Source organism: Alosa pseudoharengus, unplaced genomic scaffold (genome assembly GCF_046254945.1).
Source record: "Alosa pseudoharengus isolate Yale_2024_CS ecotype anadromous, Long Island Sound unplaced genomic scaffold, YU_APseudo_1.1 YU_APseudo_1.1_scf_1, whole genome shotgun sequence".
Lineage (NCBI taxonomy): Eukaryota > Metazoa > Chordata > Actinopteri > Clupeiformes > Clupeidae > Alosa > Alosa pseudoharengus.
Genome location: NW_027468564.1, coordinates 2,228,016 through 2,255,000, shown reverse-complemented (window position 1 = coordinate 2,255,000; position 26,985 = coordinate 2,228,016). Strand labels below are relative to the sequence as shown.

At 39.4% G+C, this 26,985-nt stretch overlaps 1 protein-coding gene and 1 long non-coding RNA gene across 2 annotated transcripts in view; one reads left to right on the top strand and one right to left on the bottom strand.

Annotated features, from left to right (window-relative positions):
• The first annotated feature begins 17,690 nt into the window (after positions 1-17,690).
• On the top strand, positions 17,691-18,912 carry LOC143122071 (uncharacterized). The gene is made up of 3 exons (XR_012986594.1): positions 17,691-17,713; positions 18,390-18,455; positions 18,876-18,912. It is a non-coding gene; the product is annotated as an uncharacterized LOC143122071 (long non-coding RNA).
• A 2,847-nt stretch (positions 18,913-21,759) lies between these two features.
• LOC143121301 (uncharacterized) overlaps positions 21,760-26,985 on the bottom strand; it is a 60,469-nt gene continuing 55,243 nt past the window's right edge. The window contains exons 4-5 of the mRNA XM_076281693.1: positions 22,530-24,098; positions 21,760-21,890 (exon numbers count right to left, since the gene is read on the bottom strand). Of these exons, the coding sequence (XP_076137808.1) occupies positions 21,760-21,890; positions 22,530-24,098 (1,700 nt within the window). The remainder of the gene's footprint in view (positions 21,891-22,529; positions 24,099-26,985) is intronic.

The following is a 26,985-nucleotide window of genomic DNA, read 5'->3' as shown; positions in this document are numbered from 1 at the left end:
CTTCTCAACAAACTTCTTCTCAAAGCATATAAGACACAATCCTGCATCAAATTCTACTGTTCTCTTAGCATAACTGTCTTTATAAAAACCTATGTATTCTGGCAAAAGGCTCATGGGAACACCATGAAACGGCGACACCAAAACTTGCCATATGATCAATTGCTTACCTGGTTCAGTACTTAGCTGCACTTACACATGATTCTGTCAGATAAATTCATTGAGGAGGTAAAATATATCAGTTCAACGTAATACCATGGATCACTAACTGCGACAAACCCTGTTTTCCTTTTTTCACAGTAGTAAAAAACAATTAGGTAAATGGAATGCTCAATTGGAATGACTAGCTGAATGCCATACATTGGTGTTTCATTCAAAACTAGACTGTATTATGTGATGTTATATGACTTTTCCTTTTTTACAGCATTCACACTTTTTGCAATCATTGATTTACAAAACACTAAACATATCTCTCTACTCTGCGATGTAGAAATCACATATTTTCCAAAATTCTTCCAAAATACTACCACCAGAACCCAATTGATCAAACACAATGATAAGGTGAAAAGACTCCTAGCTGCATAACTGTCAACTCAACAATCAGGCCTAAACACAGGGCAACAGTGGAGCCCTAGTCAGCAACAGAAAATGAAGGCAATATACTGTAGCACTGAGGAAGAGATAACTGTAGGCACATGTGAAGAAAGACAAGGACCACATGTATTTATCAGATGAGATTTGAGCAATATTGCTTATGAAGATTGGGTCGAGCCACGTAACATATAGCTTTCTGTCTTTTTTGTTTGACCCAACTACCAAACACTGCTCTTTTTACCAACATAGTATTTCCAGAATTTCTGAATTTCCAGATCAAATTTGGAACTGGATTGATGTATTTGGTGTACTTCACCATGTGAAGAGAAAAAAGTCTGCAATGTAGAGGTGGGGTCTTATGCGGCATGTTTGGCCAGTATATTCTCTATATCCTCTAATCCTTTGCAAAAATATTAGGTTACTATAGCATTAGTTATAGATTACTATTAGGTTACTATTAGGCATACTGCAGGGGTGTAAAATGGAGGACGCAAATGCAGACACCGAGATGGGAAATGGATATAAGGTTAGAATGTTAAGGTTAGTCAGCAGCACAAAGCGGTAGGTAAATCTCGGTAGTCAGGTTCAATACAGAGGAAACAGAGGCAAGACAAAAATAAGAATCAATAAGAATCCAAAAATTCAAGAGTTTAAAAAAAAAAAAAGACGTGACGTGACAGGGCTGAAACATTTAGAAAATAAGTCAGAAAAGACCCAGAAACAAGACAGTGTGTGACAGAGATAGTCAGGGTGATTGAGTAACTTAGAACAGGGATGCAGGACTCAATCAACAGAAATCCAGGAAGTGCAGTAACAGGACACAACATGGCGTGGACAGAGAGGCCTAGCACACATGACCAACACGGCATGATAAGGAATAGGAAACATAGAACCTGGACCAGACTGTGACTCATACACTATATCCTAGGGGTAAACATTTTTACATAGGTGTAGGACATTGAGTAGCCTACATTAGGGTGTAACTGGCTCAAACATTATCAGATCATATGATGGCTGGATGGATGGATGTGTTATGACAATGTAATATGCGATATGGTTTTAAAAGATCTGAGGTGTAGTTTTTTTTTTTTTTTTTTTAAGAAAAATAAAAAAATAAAACATAAAAATTGAGGGAAATATGTTGCAACTATTGAGGTTTAAACTTGGAAAAGTACAGATTTTTGTAAAATGCTGTGACATTTAGAAATTCAATTAGGGGCAGTACACTTACCGGTAGTTACATTTCTAACCATCTGGTCCTGGATCTTATAAAGTCTCCTTTAGCCAAATCCCAATAAAAGTTCATCATCAAGTTTGTAAGCTGATATTTCCAACTTTTCTTCTTCACTCATCTCTTTTGTCAGCTCATTTATTGTCTTTAGTAGTTTCATCTCTAACTGTTTGTTTCTTCTCATTAGACTATTGGTCATGGATATTGCATTGACATTATTGTTTATTACTTTTTTCCTTTACATAGTCTTAACCACATTTTAAAGTCATTTTCATCTGTAAGTCGCTTTGGACACAATCCATAATTGTTTTTTTGGTGGCCTTACAAGGGCAAAATATCTGGTCATATCCTTAACAAAAAACAAACTTTTTTTAATAAGTAAAATGCATCGTTCAGCGGTCAAAGTGTATGAGTAGATGCTTACTTTATTCTGAGGAGGAGTTCCAAGGGTGGCTAAAGTATAAAAAGAAAGGATCCCTCACCTTTTAATTAAAAAGGTCTGTTTCTAACTCCTCCTTCTCCTACTTTGCTCTGAAGAAATAAAATGCAGGAAAACCAATGTGATTCAGTAGGCCTACTGTGTAAATATGATACAGAAGTACTGTACTGCCCGTGGCACGGAGGAAGGTGGTTCATGTCCCAATGCATATTAAATCCCTTTTAGAGGGCATTTAGAGGTCCCTTAATAGGCCAAAAAAGCTGACACACAATGTTGTGAGACACCGACTCATTTTTGGAGAAAAGTTGATCATTGTTCATCCTTAGTCATTAATGTTATACATCATAGATTTAGGGAGATATTAGACTCTCATCCGTCGAAATGGCTGATTTAGCGGGGGATTGTATGTCACCGGAACTTGTACATAGAACATGGGGTAATCAAGGATTCTTGTTATGCTTTTATGAAAAATGGATACAATTGGTAGCCTAATCTTTTCAAAACGTTGTGCGTTAAGCTCATAGGCTTAAATAACAATTATAATTAAAGTTTATTTAGGCAGGGACAGATACAGAATAATGGTAAACACATCAACACATGGTAAAGTATGTAGATAGTTTAAAAATTGAACGCATGTATCAAAGTCCCACTATACAACCAGCCGCTCCGCATTTTCATTTCATTCTTGAAAAGTCAGAATCTTTTGAAACAGGCGAGAACATGAACAGCTAGTCAAGAAGGGCATAATAGGTGAAACAACATAGTTTAGTTACCCCGAAATAGTAGTCTAAATAGCATGTTAGGCCTAACATAGACCTCTACAGGCAACATCTTTAGGTGGCAACTTCTTTAGTTGATTACTTATGTTGAGACAATTTTGTTTTGTATCACAAGTTTTCTGAAAATGTAAGTTCATACACTATTCCAATAGCAATAAAACTATTTGTTTTGGGGCGTTTGGGGACTGTGTCTTACCTAGATGTGTAATTGTACCCGTTGTGTTTCATTGGACGATAACACTACACCTCAGATCTTTTAAAACCATATCGCATATTACATTGTCATAACACATCCATCCATCCAGCCATCATATGATCTGATAATGTTTGAGCCAGTTACACCCTAATGTAGGCTACTCAATGTCCTACACCTATGTAAAAATGTTTACCCCTAGGATATAGTGTATGAGTCACAGTCTGGTCCAGGTTCTATGTTTCCTATTCCTTATCATGCCGTGTTGGTCATGTGTGCTAGGCCTCTCTGTCCACGCCATGTTGTGTCCTGTTACTGCACTTCCTGGATTTCTGTTGATTGAGTCCTGCATCCCTGTTCTAAGTTACTCAATCACCCTGACTATCTCTGTCACACACTGTCTTGTTTCTGGGTCTTTTCTGACTTATTTTCTAAATGTTTCAGCCCTGTCACGTCACGTCTTTTTTTTTTTTTAAACTCTTGAATTTTTGGATTCTTATTGATTCTTATTTTTGTCTTGCCTCTGTTTCCTCTGTATTGAACCTGACTACCGAGATTTACCTACCGCTTTGTGCTGCTGACTAACCTTAACATTCTAACCTTATATCCATTTCCCATCTCGGTGTCTGCATTTGCGTCCTCCATTTTACACCCCTGCAGTATGCCTAATAGTAACCTAATAGTAATCTATAACTAATGCTATAGTAACCTAATATTTTTGCAAAGGATTAGAGGATATAGAGAATATACTGCCCAAACATGCCGCATAAGACCCCACCTCTACATTGCAGACTTTTTTCTCTTCACATGGTGAAGTACACCAAATACATCAATCCAGTTCCAAATTTGATCGATCTGGAAATTCAGAAATTCTGGAAATACTATGTTGGTAAAAAGAGCAGTGTTTGGTAGTTGGGTCAAACAAAAAAGACAGAAAGCTATATGTTACGTGGCTCGACCCAATCTTCATAAGCAATATTGCTCAAATCTCATCTGATAAATACATGTGGTCCTTGTCTTTCTTCACATGTGCCTACAGTTATCTCTTCCTCAGTGCTACAGTATATTGCCTTCATTTTCTGTTGCTGACTAGGGCTCCACTGTTGCCCTGTGTTTAGGCCTGATTGTTGAGTTGACAGTTATGCAGCTAGGAGTCTTTTCACCTTATCATTGTGTTTGATCAATTGGGTTCTGGTGGTAGTATTTTGGAAGAATTTTGGAAAATATGTGATTTCTACATCGCAGAGTAGAGAGATATGTTTAGTGTTTTGTAAATCAATGATTGCAAAAAGTGTGAATGCTGTAAAAAAGGAAAAGTCATATAACATCACATAATACAGTCTAGTTTTGAATGAAACACCAATGTATGGCATTCAGCTAGTCATTCCAATTGAGCATTCCATTTACCTAATTGTTTTTTACTACTGTGAAAAAAGGAAAACAGGGTTTGTCGCAGTTAGTGATCCATGGTATTACGTTGAACTGATATATTTTACCTCCTCAATGAATTTATCTGACAGAATCATGTGTAAGTGCAGCTAAGTACTGAACCAGGTAAGCAATTGATCATATGGCAAGTTTTGGTGTCGCCGTTTCATGGTGTTCCCATGAGCCTTTTGCCAGAATACATAGGTTTTTATAAAGACAGTTATGCTAAGAGAACAGTAGAATTTGATGCAGGATTGTGTCTTATATGCTTTGAGAAGAAGTTTGTTGAGAAGTTTTGTTCCGCGACATACAGTATAATGGAAGTGAATAGGTGAATGCTGAGGCTTGAACACTAGCATCAAATGTGGTTCATGTGGTTTGTCAAGGCTTCAAGACAGTTTTGTCTTTGTCTATTTTGTCTCGGAAAAAACGTATATTTTACCTTGCCGTAGTAAATACTTTTCAAGGCTTTTCAATACTTTTCAGCCAAATAGCAAGACTGGTTTTCTGCCTGAGAGACGCTGCCCTCTATGCTAAGTGCACAATATTCCCTATTACAACTTTGTTTGCCTGAATGTCTATCCTCAGTAGGCCTATATACTATAAACTTTATTTTCATGGGATTTAAAATGAAGTAAATCCCATTTTTTTGCGAAGCTAACAATGTGGTTATAGTAGGCTAGTGCAAATATGTGCTGATGTTTTGCTCCTTGAGTTTAAGGTTTCGCTAACTGTGGAATATTTTTGATGCTAGTGTTCAAGCAATAGATATAGCTAGATATACCTAATGTGGGGAAAAAAACCCTCCGTGCCATGAAAAAGGAAAGGACATATTGAAAAGGATATATTGGGTGTGAAGCAGAAGGAAGTGTGCGGATGAAACTGGAAAATTTTAATTATTTCACTCACTCCAAACTCCTAAATGTTATTATTGATTATAAAATGTTACTTTTAGTTTATTTCATGATATCCTATTAGAGACACCATCTGACTATGACAAAATCTGCATATAACACTAATATAATCTGACCCAGTACAGGTAAACCCTCAACTTACTTGCCTTTGGTGCCTCTTTTGTTGATATAATGGAATTTCTAGATAGATAGATAGATACTTTATTGATCCTCAAGGGGAAATTCAAGGGTCTCAGTAGCATACAGACATAACACACAACATGCACTTACAGCACAATGGTAAACATAAGTATAAGTATAAACATATAACTAAACTCCACTGTACAATACAGACTGTAGAAGATAAGACAGATAAGAAAACTAACAAAACTAAATACTAAATACACTAGGCCTATATGCGTTAAATCAAGAAAGTCCAATGTGCTTGAGGGTGATCAAGCATAAGACGCTTGTAGTGACAGGGCCAGGACTGGAGAGGTGCTAAAGGGAGTGAGTGTCATGGTGAAGGTGCAAACAGTAGTCCAACCATAGTCCTTAGTTATGTGTGCCTGGCAAGGTGCTCAAGAGAGTGAGTGTCATGGTGAAGGTGCAAAAAGTAGTCCAACATTAGTCCAACAGTGCAACAGTGCAAGAGTAAGGTCTAGAGACCAGCATAAATAATTTGGACAAATAGGAGAGTAAAGTGTAATGTAGACAAGGTAAAATAAAAAACTATTTCAGTGCAAGAACAGGTTGAGGTAATAGGGTTATAGCCATTAATTAATTAATTCATTCATTCATTCATTCATTCTCATTTGGTATACCCCGCCCTCTACTTATTTATTAATGATAAAACAGTAAAAAAATATTCATTAACCTCACAAACTTAAAAAGGAGGTGGTCTCTGAGTGCAAAGTCCATATGAAGTTACAATATGAGTGTTAAATTAATTCCAGTGACCGGTCTACAGATCATTGGATGGATAATTAGATTGATCAATAGCTCCACCACGTTCCAGCAAGTCTCCCCTCCCCAATCTTCATTCATAAACACACACGCAGACACCCATCCTTCAGCATAAAGTACCTATACATAGACCCTCTCTCTCTTTTCTCTCCCCCTCTCTCTCTCTCACACACACACACACACACACACACACACTTGCAACCTACCCTTCAGGGCCCTGGAGCCATGACGTTAGACACACTTACCCCTGAACATTACATTTACGATTTATTTTTCATTCTAGTTCACAGAAACATATATGAAAGAAGGTTCTGGACATGATCAGATCATTCAGTTCATTCGCATTTAGTTTAATAATCCTAAAAACATAAACATAAACATTCCAACCTTTTTCTTTCTCACTCTCAAGCATGCAAGCACACACACACACACACACACACACACAACCTACTCCTGGAGCCATGACATTAGACATGCATGACCCTGAACCTTAAAGTTCATCTTAAATGTAGGATTTATGTTTTATTTTAGTTCACAGACACATGGCTGAAACCTTTTTAGACTCTTGGCATCATCACCTCCTTGATTCTTTTATTCAGGTTCATATCACTAAAACTTTAAGCATACACACAGTCATACAGACCCCTCCTCTCTCTCTCGCCCTTCTCCACACACACACATACACACACTCACGCATACACAGACCTTTGACCCACCCCCCTACCCTCTCTCACCTCTCTACTGTCTGATACATTTTATTCTTTTCAATGACTTGATGAAAATCTTGATGAATTTGAATTTAAAACTCTGTTGATGCCAACCTTTTTTTATACAGACACATTTTTTGGATCGATCATTTTTGATTTTTGATAATTGTCTAGGCATGACACCCCATGATTGTCTAGGCATGACACACACCATGCATCCCCTGCACATGAGACACACCCAAACCCATGTACACACCCGCACGTACACACACACACACACCCACAGACAACCCCCTCCCCCAGACACATGACTCCTACCAAAAACACCCCCGCCAAATTCAAAGGCACCCATACTCAACAGATACCTATCCTGATGCCTATAGCTTTCTCTTGTGTCTTTTCTTAATGATTTCTCTTAATGTTTTCTCTTAGGGTCCCCACTTAGCCGATCGCTACTAGGACCCACATTTTCAGGAGTTGATAAACTAGCCATTTTTACTTTGCTATCTTTACCCATACTTTTACACCGCTTTTATTCTCCCTAACAGCACCACTCATAATTGCTCGCGCATGACACTCCCATGACATCCCCCTACAGGACACCCCACACCCATGACCAACACATCCGTGTACACCCCCACCCTGGACACACGCTCACCCATTACCAACACAACTACTTTTACTGTAGTCCTATATATATCTATAGCTATACGTATATGTAATAAAGTTATAATAATTTATACATCTCTGTACAGCACAATTATAAACATCTATGCAATATCATAAGTGTTATTTTTTAGCTCTAAGTAAAGTGACAAGAATATGACCCTATTATTGACAGATATAAGTTCACTGAGTAATTAAAGGGTGCAATGAACTAAGTACCGAGTCTAGCATCTTTACCCCATATGCACAATATTATAAATTACTATGTTAATGTCATAGGTGTTATTTGTCAGCTTTAGGTAAAGTAGAGCAAATGAGGTGTTGTTATAAATAGATATAAGGTTATTATAAACAAATATGAGGTACAATGAAATGAGAGCCTGGACAGTAAAGACAAAAGGAATGCATTTAGTTCACTTTATTTTCATTTAAACTAACACACATAATCAGACTGATTATCAATGCTCTGAGCATATTTAACAAACACAATGAGACAGGCCAAAAAAGTGGCACGACACGGTCCTATATTTTGTGGTGGTGGTTATTATTGGAATAAAACTCACAATGCCACTGAAATCTATGGGTCATTATGAAAGATCATTTGAATCAAAATACACCTTTGGTTTAAATGAAAATAAAGTGAACTAAATGCATTCCTTTTGTCTTTACTGTCCAGGCTCTCATTTCATTGTAAGATAATAGGGTCATATTCTTGTCACTTTACTTAGAGCTGACAAATAACACTTTATAGCGGTTTATAATTGCTATAGGGAGATGTATAAATTATTATAACTTTATTAACTTTATTACATATTTATTTATTACATTCATTAGATATACTTACATAGGACTACAGTATAAGTCAAAACTCTTTATGCATCACTATACACATTTAGCAAAGCAAAGTAGTTATGATGCATCATAAAACTGAGTAGGCAGATCTTGACATATTTATAATGCATTATTCAGATTAAAATGATAATCATTCATAATTAGCTGTCATAATGCATCATGAAGTTGGTTATGACGACTTGTGAATACATATAGATGGTAATAATGAGCATTATAATGCTTTATAGACACCTTATAAAACATTATGAATGCATTCATAGGGCGTTATAAATACAACCTTCATAGAAAGTGTTACCGAATTGCCTATAGAACTGGAATGTCATATCAACAATATGGCCGCGGCGGTGTTTGCGAATAAGCCCTATTGCATAGTATTAGGATAATTGGGTTGATTGTGACTTTCATGTGACTACACTGCATGAAGATATAACGGTGTCAGAAGTATTTGCTCCCAATTTTTTAATATCAAAGGCGCTTGTTTACATTTCCACAGCCAGTTTCCAGCAGTAAGCTATATCATCATGACCACATCCTTTTCCCTACAGCGGCGCTCGGGAGTAGTGAGGGGTTGGGTGTCTTGCTCAAGGGCACTTCAGCCATTCCTACTGGTCGAGGTTCGAACCGGCAACCCTCCGGTTAAAAGTCCGTAGGCCAGTAGGCCACGGCTGCCGGCATATTGTTTAATAGGCCTAGGCTACTCCAGTTTACTTACAGGAATTCCCATTATCATGTCAGCTCTGTTAACGAACAAACGAATAAAACAGCCTACCTCATGTGATGAACATTATAGAACATTGCCGTGCTTATAATGATCAAGAAGGATCATATTAGCAGCATTAGCAATTAATATTTTTAAGCATATACTTTTGATACTAAATGACCGTTGGCCGTTGTGCGGCCCGCCGGGCAATTTTCAAAACCCAATGTGGCCCTTGAGCCAAAAAGTTTGCCCACTCCTGCTGTACAGCATCTAAGTTACCATTGTAGTCTGTCAAATGAATACATGTTTACGAAAAGCAGCATGGCCATCGTCACACGAAATGAACAAATCAGGGAAGGGAATGATGGTAATTTTGATACCACAGATGAATAGAGACCCAATAGTATGAAAAATCAGGAACAGAGTTCATTTACAATGATGCGCATCAAGGGAGAGACAGCATGACTTCACCTAAAGATCCATCAGCTGCTCTAACAAGACAAGGAAATAGTTAGGGTTTAAGTATCCTTCCAGGCTGACGGGAGATGGCGTTGGTCATCCCACCTCATGTGGACTACACTGAATCAGAGTCTGATTAGTGGCAACCTGGCAATCTGGAGCAGACAGCTACTGATGCAGCCATGGAGAACAGTGAAACACTGCGAAGTCATAATATTCCCGCTTATCTAAATAAATAGTCACACACATATATACACAGGGACAGTACAGATATCATACAGTCATTACATAGAATCTTACTTTTAGTGTCAAAGCGACCCACTAATGAGAAATGCAGAACATTAAACCACATATTGGAATATTGGACATAATGCAGAACATTAAACCACATATTGGAATATTGGACAAAATGCAGAACATTAAACCACATATTGGAATATTGGACATAATGTTCTATTCCACTTTCTCTCAGGAACATAGACTTTTACGTCATCTCTTTTCAGATGGTTCCGTAACACACTAAACACACCATCCACATTCGTCCGATGATTTCAGGGTAAGCGGATCAAAACTGGATAGAATGTTCAAATCATATAACAAAAAGTGTCGGATACAATCCTGTTCGATATAGTGTGGAAATGGTCTTTCTGTAGTGGAATCCGGCTGCAGCAACATGAGCAAAAATATCCCTGCCTACTAAACAGATAAAGAAATTCCTTGTGGTTGGCAAAACAACCGAATAACTGTGCACTACTGCCACCATGTGGAGTGGAGTTTGACTGCAGGAGACCAGACTAGTTTGGTTGTTGACCAAATACTGTATCAGCCTACAGGTTTCGACTCTCAATATATGGTGTCTTTTTAAGTTCGCCGTGAACGTGCACAACTCTAGGTTAACTAACAAGGGGTTGATCGAACTAATTGGTAAGTGGTGTTTTGGAACCAACAGCTCGGGTTTAGTCGCGACAGGTTCAGACAACCCAGCGGTTATGTTTGTTTGTTAACTCTCCTTCGTGGAATACCCCCCAGGTTTGTCTCAATTCACTTTGGTTGTCTAAAAACGTAAGCATCCTACATATCTAAATGTCTGGTAGATCAATGAATTATATCTATATTGTAACAATACCACTGACTAGGTGAACTATATCTATATTGTAACAATAGCACTGGTGAACTATATCTATATCTATAGGTTATATTGGACTTTCTTGTCTTTTGGAACATCTACATCCACGGGGAACTTTCCAATACTGACCACAGAGAGCAGAGACTATATACAGTAGAAGCTGTGTAATAATAACAATAATTAATCAGTGAAATAATGACTGAGAAACAGTATTCTTAGTCAAACCATTAATTAAGCAAAAAACCCCAACAACAAATGCACAATTAATAATATATATTATAATAAAATTAAATTAAAAAATATATATTTTTGCAAACTTAAAACATTTCACATAAACATTTCAATTCTGGACTAATATATAGGACTGCCAGAGTCAGTAAGTGTTCTTCCACATTATGGGTTTTTAAGATGAAACATTTCTGAAAAAAGCTTCTCCAGAATGGACACTAGTTATTAGCAGTCTGTGGGGTTTTCAATATATGAAATTTGTAGGAGGAAAAAGATTTTCCAATACATACATTTATGATGCTTCTAGGTCCAAAACCGGACTTTTTAAATGCATGTTAACATGTAGCGTCTAAAATAGGACAAAATCTAAGTTAGCTGGACTAACACACCCAGATAATGCAATAGAAGGTGGAATAACTCCTGCGCTCAGTCGGAACATTTTCAGTTTATATAGCAAGCTAAAATACCTAAGCCTTATGCTACAACGCACATAATCACAAGTTGCTCCTTCTCATACATGAATTTACATCCCCCAGAATGTCCATACAACAATATTCAACAAGTAATTGCAACTACTTTACTGTGCACTATTGATGAAAAGTTCACTATTTAGCAAACAAATCAAGCTAATATGGAATGTTTTGCTGTTTGTGAACATGAGGGGAGCATATCGCCACCTAGCGCAGTGGAGTAAGACATGCATACTTCAGTCAATAAAGTGATTCCCCTCCAGTGGATGTATATGCAGACAAGGACAGTAGTCCGGTCAAATCACCTAGACAAGCTATAACTGTTTATAGTCTATACGGTTTTAGCAAAGTCCTTTTAGGCAAGTCCCTCCACTCGGCGGCCATATTGCAACGCTTTTTGGGTACTCATTGGGCATCCTATTCGGCAGAAATGTGCAAGGCTTCACGACACCAACCATGCTCCAGCGGCGAGTTCACAACACATGATTGGCACAATGTCTGCACAACACAGTAGAGTTTAGATTCTCTGCCCGAGCCAGCAGCGGGCCGGGTCGGGCCGATTTTTCCAGCCACTATCCTCGGGCCGGGCCGGGCCGGGTCCTTGATCAAGCATTTTTTTTTTTTTAAATCATTAGCCTACTTGGGTAGGGAGCTAAAGCTATGCCATAGTCAGACTCAGAAATATTATATATTTAACAAAGTAGGCCTAAGTAACAAGTGTATACAAAGTTATACAAGTTAGGCTCAGAGTTACAAAATGTCATTTGTAATGTCATCTGCGCAACACGTGTCATGCGCAGCTTCTCCACTCGCACGCATCACACCGGGCCTGCTGTGCTGTATTGTGTAGCTTAAGTGCAACGTGAAGCTTGAAGATGTAAAGAAAAAAAAATGAAAACAGGAGAAATAACTTCGAGCAAGTTTGGTGAAAAGTCGGAGGTAGGCTGTGCATTTGTCAGGTATGCTTTGTTGCGTGCATTAAGTGCGCACGATGTTCACCTATGACAGCAAAAAGACTTTGATGAACATGAAGCAGGCTTGCCATGGCAGAAATAATGAGCCAGCCTTCAATGTCCTCTTTTTTCACTTCTCCAAGCATACACCTGAGAGCGAGGCAAGCCCTCACAGAGAAATGCCTTGAGTTTTGCTGCAGGGACATAGGCTACTTTTACGCTGTAAGTGGCTTACATTTCTTCATTCGGATTCATTTGCAATCCATTCCATTCTGAATAAACAAACATAGGCCTAGTTTAGCCTACATTCTTCATTATTGCATTATTCATTAATATAATTCTAAACGGATTTCTGTAGCTCAAACAGCTCGGAATTGTAGTTGAGAACGTCAGTTATAATGGCCCACGTATTTAAAAAATGTCGGGTTTAAATCGGGCTCGGGCTCATAATTACAGTTAATGTGTCGGGCCGGGTCGGGCTCGGGCACAATGTGCACGGGCTCGGGTAGGGTCGGGCTTGATTTTTTGGGCCCGATCTAAGCTCTACAACACAGCACATAATTGGCTCAATGTAGTCACATCACACCACATGATTGGCTCAATATATGTTGACGTTTTGGCGAGGAAGGGGTGGGATATGTGTAGACAACTAGCCTGTCGAGCCAGACCCACATTAACATGTAGGGTCTGGACACTCACCGTTCGCAGTGCTCAGTCCAAGGAGCGGGATAATCGATTGTCTTTCAAATTCTCTCTGCACGCAATAGGACAGCTATGAGTCCCATGCGTTTCGCACCAGTGGAGCTAGCTGGCTAGTTCAAACTTTTGCCAACTTAATAAAAGCTTAACTCGTGTCACACTGATCGCCAACAGCAACATCCATCTTATTTGTTTTCAAGTAGCAGGGAATTCAAGCCAAACTGTTGCAACTCTGCCATCAATCATTATGTTAAGCCCGCCTAACGACTCTATACACAATTTGATTGGCCTGATAGAAGTTTAATTTTTCGAGCTCACAAGCCAACGGAGAGTTGCTAGACTAGCCCTGTAATGTAATTTGCTGCCGCTAGGGTGCGTCTAGATTTCTAGGCTAGTAGACAACTATTGGCATTACATACTAAGCCCATGGATTTCTATGGATGATTTTTTGAGTGATGTGTCTCCTCATTAGAAAGTCTCTGGTTTTACCTAGCTTGAGTCGCTGCAGCCAACAGTTAGATCTTCCAGGCAGCTATGGTACTGCACCCCCATGTTCATGCCCCCAGAGTGTTGCAGAATGTAGCTGCCTGTAAACGTACTGACTGTGCAAACACGTGGTGTCAAAGATTTGAAACAAAATAAAAAACAGAATATGATCATCTATAAATCAAAGCTACATTTAGTTGCAAAAATGCTGTTTAAACTATTGTGCAAAAAATGAACCATATTTAGACATGAGTGAGATATTGACATCGGCCAATTTATTGCCGCAGCAGGCAATAAATTGTCACACTGTTGTATAGACTTTGTTCTGGTTCAGTTTCACATGCAATTTCTAGATGTCAGTTCACTGCTTTGATGTTTATCTTCCTGCCATAAGAGCAACGTTGGAGTTACCCACTGGAGCCACAGCTTCATGGGCGACTCTTGGCTCTAATCCCCTATAAAATTGTTTGCATCGAACGAGTCCCGACTGCGACTAGAAAATACGTTACTGTTAATACACTGCACATACCCGTACATACTGTACATATCTGTCTATATTGTTCATACTGCATATCCATATTTATTTCAATTCAATTTATTTCAATTTAATTTCACTTATAAAGTGCCAACACATTACACATGTCCCGAGGTGTCATGGAGCCCATGAGTAAAGGCCCATTCACACCAAGAACGATAACGATAACTATAAATAAATATAGTTCTTGTTAATATGAATGACGACGTTCACACATAAACTATAACGATAACGACATGAAGAATGATATCGTTGGGGATCACTTTCAGTGCGATTTTCAGAACGATAAAAAGCTAATAGCCAATCAGAACCCAATCGAATTTTAACCGTCACATTCATTGATACAAGGACAGACTTTGTTTATCGTTGTTCAGTGTGAACGCTTTTATCATTATGGTTATAGTGTGGTGAGAATTAAAAATGATGTGGAAGCAAAACCGAACTGAGATGTGTTAAGAAAGGGAGACGCTCCCAAGGTTTATTACAAGCCGGCTCGGAGGAGAACATGAACAAAGTTGCCTCTGTCCATGTCACCTCCCGAATGTTCTATGTCACAGCCTTATATCCTGTTAGTAGGCTCTTCATCTGCTCCAGTGGAAAAGTTCAGACACGCCCCGGACATATGCGTGCTTAATTGGCACCGACCACCTATGGTGAAGTCTGGCATAAGACAAAAGCTGGGCCGTTGTACATGACAAAAGACTTGATTTGCAAATGGTCGAGGCGTGTCTTCACCAGGCACAATCATCAGTTAATGCAAATATGAGGCAGACAGACTGATGAAGTTAGTCACATTTGTATACAATATGTTCTTACAAATAATTTTTACTACAATAGTTATCGTTATCGTTCTTGGTGTGAATAGGCCTTAACAGTTCTCTCCCATTCTCTAGAATTGGAGATACATATAGCATCTACAGTATACAGACATTTATTCTGCTATTGTTATTGTTAATACACTGCACATATCCCTACTGTGAACCATGTCACTTGCTGTATACTACATACACTGTATACTAATGTCCACACTGCACTATGACATATGCTGTTTACACTGCACTACCTGTCTGTACTGTTTTTTGCTTTTTTGCATTTCTGGTTAGACGCTAAATGTATTTCATTGTCTCTGTACTTGACAACAAAGTTGAATGTAATGTAATTACAGATGATTATGCATCAAATATGGGTTAGAATGGCCAATTTAATTAAACATTTAATTTAATTGAATTAAAAATTCCATACTTTTTCCATACTCAAATTTCCAAACTTCTTAGGTAGATATTTATATATATATGTCATATTCTTAACATTGCACCCACTTACAGTTTGGAATAACTCCATGAAAACAAACACATGGACAACTGAAATGGAAAAAAATATTCTGCCATTTTGTCGGTCTTTGTTATAGGCTATATATGATCCGTTTGTATGGGCACTCACTCAATCCAGTCACTCTCAGGCTGTCGTCCACTTCAGACTGTAACGCTTTTGCCATTCTACAATCAAAATCTATTTCCTTATTTAATACTGTGACAAAGATCCTTCTAATCACAAACATCAGTTGTATCTGGTACAGCGTCTTTAAGTTTAAGTTGCCATTGTAGGCTGTCAAATGAATACATGTTTACGAAAAGCAGCATGGCCATCGTCACGCGAAACGAGCACAACAAATCAGGGAAGGGAACATGGGCTTCTATGTCATCTCTTTTCAGATGGTTCCGCAACACACTACTGACACCATCCACATTCTTCTGATGATTTCAGGGTCTCCAGCGAATCCAAACTGCTCCACTGATTCACTCCAGAGACGCAGACATGATGGGCGAATGTGGACGGGAACAAAAAAAAGTGTCGGATACCTATTTGATATAGTGTAGATAGTGTGGATATAGTCTATTTGTAGTGAAGTAAGCAGCCTCCTTAAAGGACAATTCCGGCGCAAAATGAACCTAGGGGTTAATAACACATTTGTACGAGTTCGACCGTTCGCTGGGATATTCGACTAGCATGAAAATAAATCCCAGCGAACGGTCGAACTCGTACAAATGTGTTATTAACCCCTAGGTTCATTTTGCGCCGGAATTGTCCTTTAAAGGTTGGATCTTTCCTCATTTTTTTTTTAAATTAAGGCATTAAGACCCATTTCCAAAAGATGATTCCTCTTTTTAGTCAACTTTAGCATAGGGCTGAATACTTTCTCTAGGCACTGTTTATGTATAACAATACCGCTGGTGAACTATATCTATATATAACAATACCACTGGTGAATTATATCTATATTGTACAATACCACTGGTGAATTATATCTATATTGTACAATACCGCTGACTAGGTGAACTATATCTATGTTGTAACAATACCGCTGATCTGACTTTCTTGTCTTTTGGAACCTCTACATCCACGGGTCTTTCCAATACTGTAGTACATTTGGTTGAGGCTTTTGTCCGAAGTAGCTTACAGTATATTAACACTTTATTAGTGAACAATAGTTTCAAACACATATATTAAGCAAAATAATATCAATAATAATAATAATATATTTCAACAAAGAAAGAACGACTGAGAAACAGAATCTTTAGTTAAGCCATTTATTTTAAGCAAAAAAATAAAGAAACAAATACACAAATATGACACCCCCTCCCAATAACAATAATAAAAACTTTTTTTGCAAACTTAAATATAAACATTTTACTTCTGAAATACTGCCTGAGTCAGTGAGTGTTCATGTTCTTCTCTCTAGTCCACATTAGCAAATGGGTTTTTAAAGGTGTCATTCACCGAGAAACCGTTTAATACTTGTTCCTTTCGAAATACTATAGCTCACTCCAAGTTGCATATGCATGCTGCACGTGAAAATGATCTTCTACCCCCATTGCCCGCATTAGCCAATGAAAGAAAATACACGGAAAAACAAGCGAATCAGAAAAAGCCCTTCCCTGTGACGCCGCAGGGAAAACAATTATTCATAGCCTCGCCCACCTTGGCTTGTGACCGCCCACAGGAAGACAGGAAGATTTTGGCCAGGAGATTGTCTGTCTGCAGCTAGTAGGAGCTAACAGCAAGTTGCTAACATGGCGGAGCAATAACACATCAATGTTGCATGTCTTGCATTAGAAAGAAGAGTTGAGGAAGAAATGGTTGGAATTTATCGTTGGAACACCACCATCGAAGTATAGTGCAACATTAGTTCTGTGTTCCAATCATTTGGACCACACTCACTGTGCCTGCCTACAGTTAGAAAGTGGTTTTGCATCGATGTTCTGAAAACCTGGACCTGTACCGTCACGATGATCGACCACCAGCTCACAGGCTGTAAGTACAAACAAACTTTTCCACCTAACGACTGTTACAAAATAGCATGTTCATATTCTTCACGTTAGCATGCATGAAAAGGGCAGAAGCTAGGCTTAGGCTAGCCTATATTACAGGAAGCTACACCAGGCACGTAACTGAAGTGTTCTGTTTGCGACGTGTAAAATCAGAGAATGTCTAATAGGAAGGGCTCTGGTAAAATCCATTAGAGGAATGGTCTATTTTTTTTAACGTAGCCTACAGGCCACGCGCCAGGTGTAGCTACTTCCATTGATTAGGCCTATTGGAAGCTAATTGTTGCAGAAGACGCAACGCGAACGGAATGCTTCAGTTACGTGCCTGTTGTAGCTACACTCATAAGAAACTGTATGACCACACTACCCAGAGATTTAGTTTGTTGAACCTATAATCTTCTAAACTAAGCGTTAAACCACAAATAATAATATTGGCAATATCTTATGCTCAACTAAGGACTGGTATTGTTCTAGTCTAAACAGGGAAAATCAAAAACACAATACCCGTGCACTATTAGGCTAAGTTGCTATCACTAGAGCCCAGGTATTTACGCTTCAGTCTAATTTATGTTTTCTTGCCATTATTACATTGGCCTTTGTAGGCCTACAATGATGTTTTGTTTGATTACTTGCTGTTTACTTGTGTTTTGTATGTCTTCCAGAGCACATCCTCATGTCAGGCTACACAGCTTTCTAGCCTACATTAGGTCATCACGTTAGAAGCAAAGGTTTGTGATCTAAATTTTATTGTTGTGCTAGTTAGTTTCTAGAAGTCTTTTTCTATTAGGCTAATACAGGTTCTTATGTGCTCGTCAATGTTTGGGAAAGTCAATTCATGGGTTTCATCAGGTCACTTTCCACAGGTGTATAAAATCAAGTACTTCGATTATGAATGCAGACTGCATGGTGCTTGATTAATACACCTGTGTAAATGGACCTGATGAAACCCATGAATTGCATAACAGATATAATTGATATCACTGAATGTCTTCTTGTGGGTGTGCTACTTAGTACATCATACACCTTACCACAGTCACTAAAATATTTTTGTTTCCATTGTGCCAGTACAGTTTTGTGTGAGATAGTGAATGTCCTGTGTACTAGTAGTATCTTGTAACTTGACAGTAATACACATTTATTTACTTTAGGTACCCAAACAGAATACTTCATGAAAAGTATGAGTATACAAGCACTTCGGATACACCATGCATGGGGGCCTGCTACCTCTACTCCCATCAAGCCTGTTCATCCAAGGCCAGCTAGAAGACCTCGGGTTGATCAAGAGGAGGAGTCCACAATAACACCTGATGGCTCCACCTATGGCCCAGCGCAATCAAAGAGCAATGTAATAGATTCATCACAGCCAATGAATGTGTTTTGTGTGTTGTCCCTTCGGATACCCAGGACAACACAAGCCGAAACAACAACTCAGACTTTTTTCCCTAAATAATCCCAGCACCATCTTATAAAGGATCTGTAGGCCAGATGTCTGCATCGTCTGGCAAAAAGAGGACATTGTTAATTCTGTGCATAGTTTGGATGTTCTTGTTTTGTGTTTGCATTATTTTAATAGACTGCAATATTACTATTTGTCAGTGTTTCTCAAACTTTTTCAGACCAAGGACCACTTAAACAATAATAATTTAAACAAAATAATAAATCACGGACCAAAAAAAACAGAAGACCTACTTCAACAGTATATTACACAATAGGCCTTCTCACTGAACCACATTGCTTTTGCACCTTGCTTATGGTGTCAGAGGATTCATATGATTTAAACTGGCATATTGTAGGTTACATCAGTGTTGCAGAACTGTTTGGATGTACATAAGTTGGCTCAATATTGCAAACAACTCATCTATTATATTTTACCACATCCACTTGTGGAACACTTGAGAGAGCTTGCGGACCACACTTTGAGTACCACTGCTGTATGTAAATATAATAAAGCTATTTATTGAAAATTGACCTGTTTTGTATATTCGTTTTAGGAGTTGCATCAGTTTTTGTCCCTTTTAGGCTAAAGGTTTATCTTACCTTTCATATCTTCTGTCTCACAGGGGGCCATAGTTGAATGTTTAGTGCATTTTGAAGGGAGTACATTATGTTAAGGCAGACTGGTTCTAATCCTGGGTACAGGGTCATACAGACAACAGGGGTACTGGTGTTGCCCATTTTTCTAACCACATGAGCAATCCCCTTATGAAAAAGTAGTATAGGAATCTTATAGGAATACGTATTTTGGGACATACTGTAGAAGTACTAATAACTATAAGTTTTTCTATAGTAGTCTTATACTATAAGATTCCTATAGTACTTTTTCCTAAGGGTCATACGTGACAGAAAACAACTTGAGTAGGCTAACCTCTGCCAATGTAGGCTATCAAAGCCATAGTTCTCATTACTGGAGAAGTCTTGCAGCACACGTTCTCTGCTTCTGTAGGCATTCTGGTGCAATTCCAGCGAAATATAGCTAGGAGTAGGTAAGTGTGTTTGCATTTAGATCTATATATATATATATATATATATATATTGGGCTATGACCAAGTGGTCTTTCAATGATAGTATCATGGAATTTAAACCATAACTATCTATTCCGATAGCATACAATTAGCAGGCTAGGTCAGTGGCTGAACTGCATTAAGGGTGCTTATAACCTGTGTTGTGAAGTAAAATATTTACTAGGAAGATTGCAAAGACTTTGGACTGTGTAAAGAAATAGGTCTTTATTTTAAAACGTTTCCAACTGTTTATTACTTGAATGCAAGATGACGATTGCCACAAACGTTTACCTCTTTTAGGAAAAATTTTACAACGTTCACCGACAAACAATCAGGAAGCGGTTCTTCTTCCTACTCGGATACTAGGATCAAACACATGAAGTTGTATCTCCAAAGACATTTTGTGCAACAGTTTTGACTCGAGTTTTAGCCAGGTTTTAGCACTGTAAAGTTGAATATGGAGCATAGCACAGGCAGAATCGGATGAGGACGCACTGGAGGGAGCGTCACAGTACTGTTAGCCAATCAGAGGCGGGGTCATTAACATGTCATGAATATTCATGAGCAAGAGGCAAATCCTGTCGTTCCTCCCCTCCCACCTTCCCCACCAAACTAAAACAGCATGAAATAGACGCAGGAGAGCATTTTTTTCACCAAAACCGGCTCACAGGGCATTCATTAATATTAGAGACCATGGCAAAATTAATGAAAAAACGATGAGATGAGACCTTTAAGATTCAAACATTTCTGAAAAAAGCTTCTCCACAATACACACCAGTATTTGGGGTTTTTACTATATGAAATTTGTGACAGAAAAAAAGATTTTCCAATACATACATTTATGATGATTCTCTACTCTCAATATGTTTATATAACACTTGGAAAAAAACGACTTATTGTGTAGGTCCAAAACCTGACTTTTTAAATGCATGTTAACATGTAGCCCGTCTGAAATAGGACAAAATCTAAGTTAGCTGGACTAACACACCCAGATAATGCAATAGAAGGTGGAATAACTCCTGCATGCATACGCTCAGTCGGAACATTTTCAGTTTGGTTAGCAAGCTAAAATACCTAAGCCTTATGCTACAACGCTACATTATCACAACAATATTCAAGAAGTAATTGAAACTACTTAACTGTGCTGCACTAATCATGAAAAGTTCACTAATTAGCAAGCTAATCAAGCTAATATGGAATGTAAGCTAATATGGAATGTTTTGCTGTTTGTGAACATGAGGGGAGAATATCTCCACCTAACACAGTGGAGTAAGACATACATACTTCAGTCAATAAAACAATTCCTCTCCAGTGGATGTATACTTGGACAAGGACAGTCCGGTCAAATCACCTAGCCGAGCTAATACTGTTTACAGTCCATACAGTTTTTCCTAGCTTGAGATGCTGCAGCCAACAGTTAGATCTTCCAGGCAGCTATGGCACTACACCCCCATGTTCATGCCCCCAGAGTGTTGCGCTGTAGCTGCCTGTGCACAGACACGTGGTGTCAAAGATTTCAAACTCAAAGTCTTTATCCACACTGGACCTCGTCATGAGGCTTCTCTCCTATATGTGATGTCACAAAGGATTTGGAACATTCTGGAGGCTTCTCTCCAGAGTGTGATGTCACAATGGATTTGAAACATTCTGGAGGGTTCTCTCCTGAGTGTGTTTGCATATGGGCTTTGAGCCTCACATGGAATGAAAATGCTTTTCCACAGTATGCACATTTATATGGTTTCTCTCCAGTGTGCACCAGCATATGCGAATTTAGATTTGAAATTCGTGTGAAATCTTTCCCACACTGGACACATTGATGAGGCTTCTCTCCAGTGTGTATTCGCATATGCACTTTAAGACTTGACATTTGTGTAAAACCTTTTCCACACTGGACACATTTATGGGGCTTCTCTCCAGTGTGTATTAGCATGTGGCGATTAAGATTTGTGGACTTTTGAAAACCTTTTCCACACTGAGCACATTGATGAGACTTCTCTCCAGTGTGTACTAGCCTGCACTTTTTAACACTGGAGACTTGTGTAAAAGCATTTCCACGCTTGACAGATTTATGAGGCGTCTCTCCAGAGTGTGCTAGCATATGGGTGTTGAGATGTTCAACGTCTGAAAAATAAATTCCACAGTGGAAACATTTATAAAGCTTCTTAGCAGTGTGTGTTAGCATGTGGAATTTAAGATTTGAACTGTATGAAAAAGCTTTTCCGCATTGGACACATTGATGAAGCTTCTCTCCAGTGTGTATTATTAGCATGTGGGTTTTAAGGGATGAAAATAGTGAAAAACCTTTCCCACACTGATTGCATTTATAAGGCTTCTCTCCAGTGTGTATTAACATATGGCTTTTAAGATCAGAGGACTTTATAAATGCTTTTCCGCACTGAGCACATTGATGAGGCTTCTCTCCAGTGTGTATTAGCATGTGGTTTTTAAGGTTTCGCAGATTGGCAAAAACATGTCCACACTGGTCACACTGATGAGTGCCTTTGTTAGTGTTCTGCTTGGGTTTCTCCGCAGTGTGTGTTAGCATGTGGCGTTTAAGAGTTGAAGACCTTCTAAATGCTTTTCCACACTGGGCACATTTATGAGGCTTCTCTCCGGTGTGCATTAGCATGTGGCGTTTAAGAATTGAAGAACTTCTAAATGCTTTCCCACAGTGTCCACATTGATTAGGCTTCTCTCCAGTGTGTACTAGCCTGTGCTTTTTAACACTGGAGAATTGTGTAAAAGCTTTTCCACATTGGGCAGATTTATGAGGCGTCTCTCCAGTGTGTATTTCCATATGGGTTTTAAGCTCTGAGGATGTTTTAAATGCTTTTCCACACTGGACACATTGATGAGGCTCGTCTCCAGTGTGTGTTAGCATGTGGACAGACTGATGAATGCTTTTGTTAGTATTCGGCTTTTGCTTCTCTCTAGTGTGTGTAAGCATGTGGCGTTTAAGATCGGAGGACTTTATAAATGCTTTTCCACACTGAGCACATTGATGAGGCTTCTCTCCAGTGTGTATTGGCATATGGGTTTTAAGAGTTGAACTGTATGAAAAACCTTTTCCACACTGGGCACATTTAAAAGGTTTATCTCTGGTATGTGTTTTCATATGGACTTTAAGACGTGTTTGTGTTGGAAATGTTTTTTCACACTGGACACATTGATGAGGCTTCTCTCCAGTGTGTGTTACCATATGGGTTTTAAGAGTTGAACTGTATGAAAAACTTTTTCCACACTGGGCACATTTAAAAGGTTTATCTCTGGTATGTGTTTTCATATGGACTTTAAGATGTGTTTGTGTTGGAAATGTTTTTCCACACTGGGTACATTTATGAGGCTTTTCTCCAGTGTGTATTTGCATATGGGTTTTAAGCTCTGAGGATTTTTTAAATGCATTTCCACACTGGACACGTTGATGAGGCTTTTCTCTAGTATGTGTAAGCATGTGGCGTTTAAGATTTGAACTGTATAAAAAACCTTTTCCACACTGGGTACATTCATGAGGCTTATCTCCAGTGTGTGTTAGAATGTGGGTTTTAAGATTTGAAATTTGAGAAAAACCTTTTCCACACTGGGCACATTTATGAGGTTTCTCTCCAGTGTGCATTCTCATGTGGAGTTCAAGACGTGTTTGTGTTGGAAATGCTTTTCCACATTCCGGACATTTATGAGGCCTTTTTGCAGTGTTCTGCTTTAGATTCAAGTCAACAGTGTGTGTTTGCTGGTGTTTCTCAAGTTCACTCAGGGCGCTGAAACTCTTCCTGCAGACTGTGCAGTGGTAGAGACGTCCTTTATGTTGCAGGTGGAGTTCATCATTCTGTCCATGGATCTTCTGCAGCATTAAAGTTTGGTGTTCTGATATACCTGTGAAGAGTTACCATGCAAGTTAAAATCACAGATGTTCTAAAACCCCATATATCAATAAAGTTGGGGGACTATGAACATGCTTTGCCACAAAAACACAAAAAAACATGGGTAAGTCAAGCTATACTGTTTGAAGTTATTATTTTGTTGTCACTTTGCCTGTTTTATAGCCTAGAACAGGGGTGGGCAAACTGCGGCCCGCGGGCTGGATCCGGCCCGCCAAGCACTTTCATCCGGCCCGCTGAGCATTTCATTTAGTTATCAGGCTGCTCGCTATTTTTTTTCCTGCGATAGAGACGACGTTGGTTAGCTTTACTGCAAACTGCTTTTCACTCTCCTTAGAGAACGTTTACAATGTCAATGTCAAAACATCATGTTAAATAGAGATAACATCATGTTAAACTAAGTTAACTCTTAGTTATCTCCTTTGCAGCAGATCTAACGTGAACATGCAATCCATTTAATTGGGAACGCGTCTGCACTCACGAGAGGGAGAGAGAGCCGCAGGTTCCAGCTGGCTTGTCATTGTTGATAATTGATATCTCCTTCTTATAAGAAACTTTTAAAAGGAAATCATGAAGGCAGCAGTAGTTCCCACTACTGACCATTTTAAAAGTGTGAGAGGGCCATACCGTAGCAGGCAGAAGATCATTGAGAAAATATAGCTGCAAGCAGCAATGAGGGGGCCAAGCAGGCAGTTCAGCAGTCCAGAGGTCCAGATTTGCCATGCAACTCAATGCCGTGGCATCAGGCATATAGCATTAAGCAGTCACAACAAGTTCCATGTCAAACAACCCAAGATTGGCTGAGTTACAAGGTCAAGTTTCACATCAAAACATAACTGATTTTGTGTGGCTGAACCAGGGCTGAGTGTCGCCGCCCCCTCACCCAGCCAACCCACCGCCGCAATCGCCCCTGCCCGTCCCACCCCGCCCCACCCTTGCACGCACGCATTAGAATTAACTGGATGGAACTCGCTGTCAACAGTTTCACATCAAAAATAAAAGATCGATTGAGATATGATCATGCTTGCTGTGATTTCAATGCCCCAATAGAGGTCAAAGGTCACCAAATTATTTGTGCATCATCAGGATGAACCAGACGGTTCTATGGGCTGCCATTGACCTCCATTGCAGAATAATGCAGCAACTACAGGCCAAAATACATTTTTGCCAATTACAGAGCCCCCTAGAGGTCAAAGGTCACCAAATTTCTTGAGCGTCCTCCTGGTGGGTCCTGAGGACCATGTACTAAGTTTGGTTTTGATACATGAAAGCGTTGCTGAGATATGAGCTCACTTCCTGTTTGGCGGCTTTGCCGCAAATTTCGATTGGCTGTTACAGGCGAACGCTTCTGTCAATTGTTCCAGAAAAAAATACACTGATAAGGCATGGTGTGAAGATGGTCTCTGCCAATTTTGGTGTGGATCAGCTGAAATTTGTGACTTGCGAATAATTATTCGTGTTTTTGATTAAATCCAATATGGCGACCAAATCAATTACGATGACATCACAAGTTGTCTTGGGTCGGCCTAAGGACCTTCCACAGTATTGTCAGACACCACTAGTGCGTTTTACTTCTAAGCACAACAGCAGTTACAGGCCAATAGGCATATTTCTTAATTACAGCGCCCCCTAGAGGTCAAAGGTCACCAGATTTTTTGAGTGCCCTACTGATGGGGTTATAAGTCCATGTACTAAGTTTGCTTATGATAGATGAAAGGGTTGCTGAGATATGAGGTCACTTCCTGTTTGGCGGCTTCGCCACCAATTTCGATTGGATATTACGGGCGAACGGTTTTGAATTTGAAGAATCTGTTGGATAACTTTTGTGCGGCTTGGTCTGAAGATCATATGTACTAAGTTTCGTGAAACTCGGACAAACTATGTGAGGCGTGAAACTTTAGTTTCACTTTCGATAAAATCCAATATGGCGGAAAATCCATCATGGCGGAAAATGACGTCATAGGGTGCGTTGAACTCGGCTTGATCCAAGGATTCCAATGATACCTCATTTTTGAGAATCAATCCTACGGGTCAAAAGTTACGTGCGTGAACGCATGTCCAACTTTGGCCTGTTGGTGGCGCTAGAGCGCTTGAGGTGCCGTTATGAAACTTGGTGACATTAAACATGGGACTGTCCCAAATCAGTGTGCCAAATTTCACAACTTTTGACCAGACGGTTCTATGGGCTGCCATAGACTTACATGGCGGAATAATAATAAATAATATAGCTGCAAGCAGCAATGTGGGGGCCAAGCAGGCAGTTCAGCAGTCCAGATTTGGCATGAAACTCAATGCCGTGGCATCAGGCATATAGCATCAAGCAGTCACAGCAAGTTCCATGTCAAACAACCCAAGAATGGCTGAGTTACAAGGTCAAGTTTCACATCAAAACATCACTGATTTTGTGGGGCTGAAACAGGGCTGAGTGTCGCCGCCCCCTCACCCAGCCAACCCACCGCCACTGCCCGTCCCACCCCGCCCCACCCTTGCACGCACGCATTAGAATGAACCTTATGGAACTCGCTGTCATCAGTTTCACATCAAAAATAAAAGATCGATTGAGATATGATCATGCTTGCTGTAATTTCAATGCCCCCATAGAGGTCAAAGGTCACCAGCTTATTTGTGCATCATCAGGATGAACCAGACGGTTCTATGGGCTGCCATTGACCTCCATTGCAGAATAATGCAGCAACTACAGGCCAAAATACATTTTTGCCAATTACAGAGCCCCCTAGAGGTCAAAGGTCACCAAATTTCTTGAGCGTCCTCCTGGTGGGTCCTGAGGACCATGTACTAAGTATGGTTTTGATACATGAAAGCGTTGCTGAGATATGAGCTCACTTCCTGTTTGGCGGCTTCGCCGCAAATTTCGATTGGCT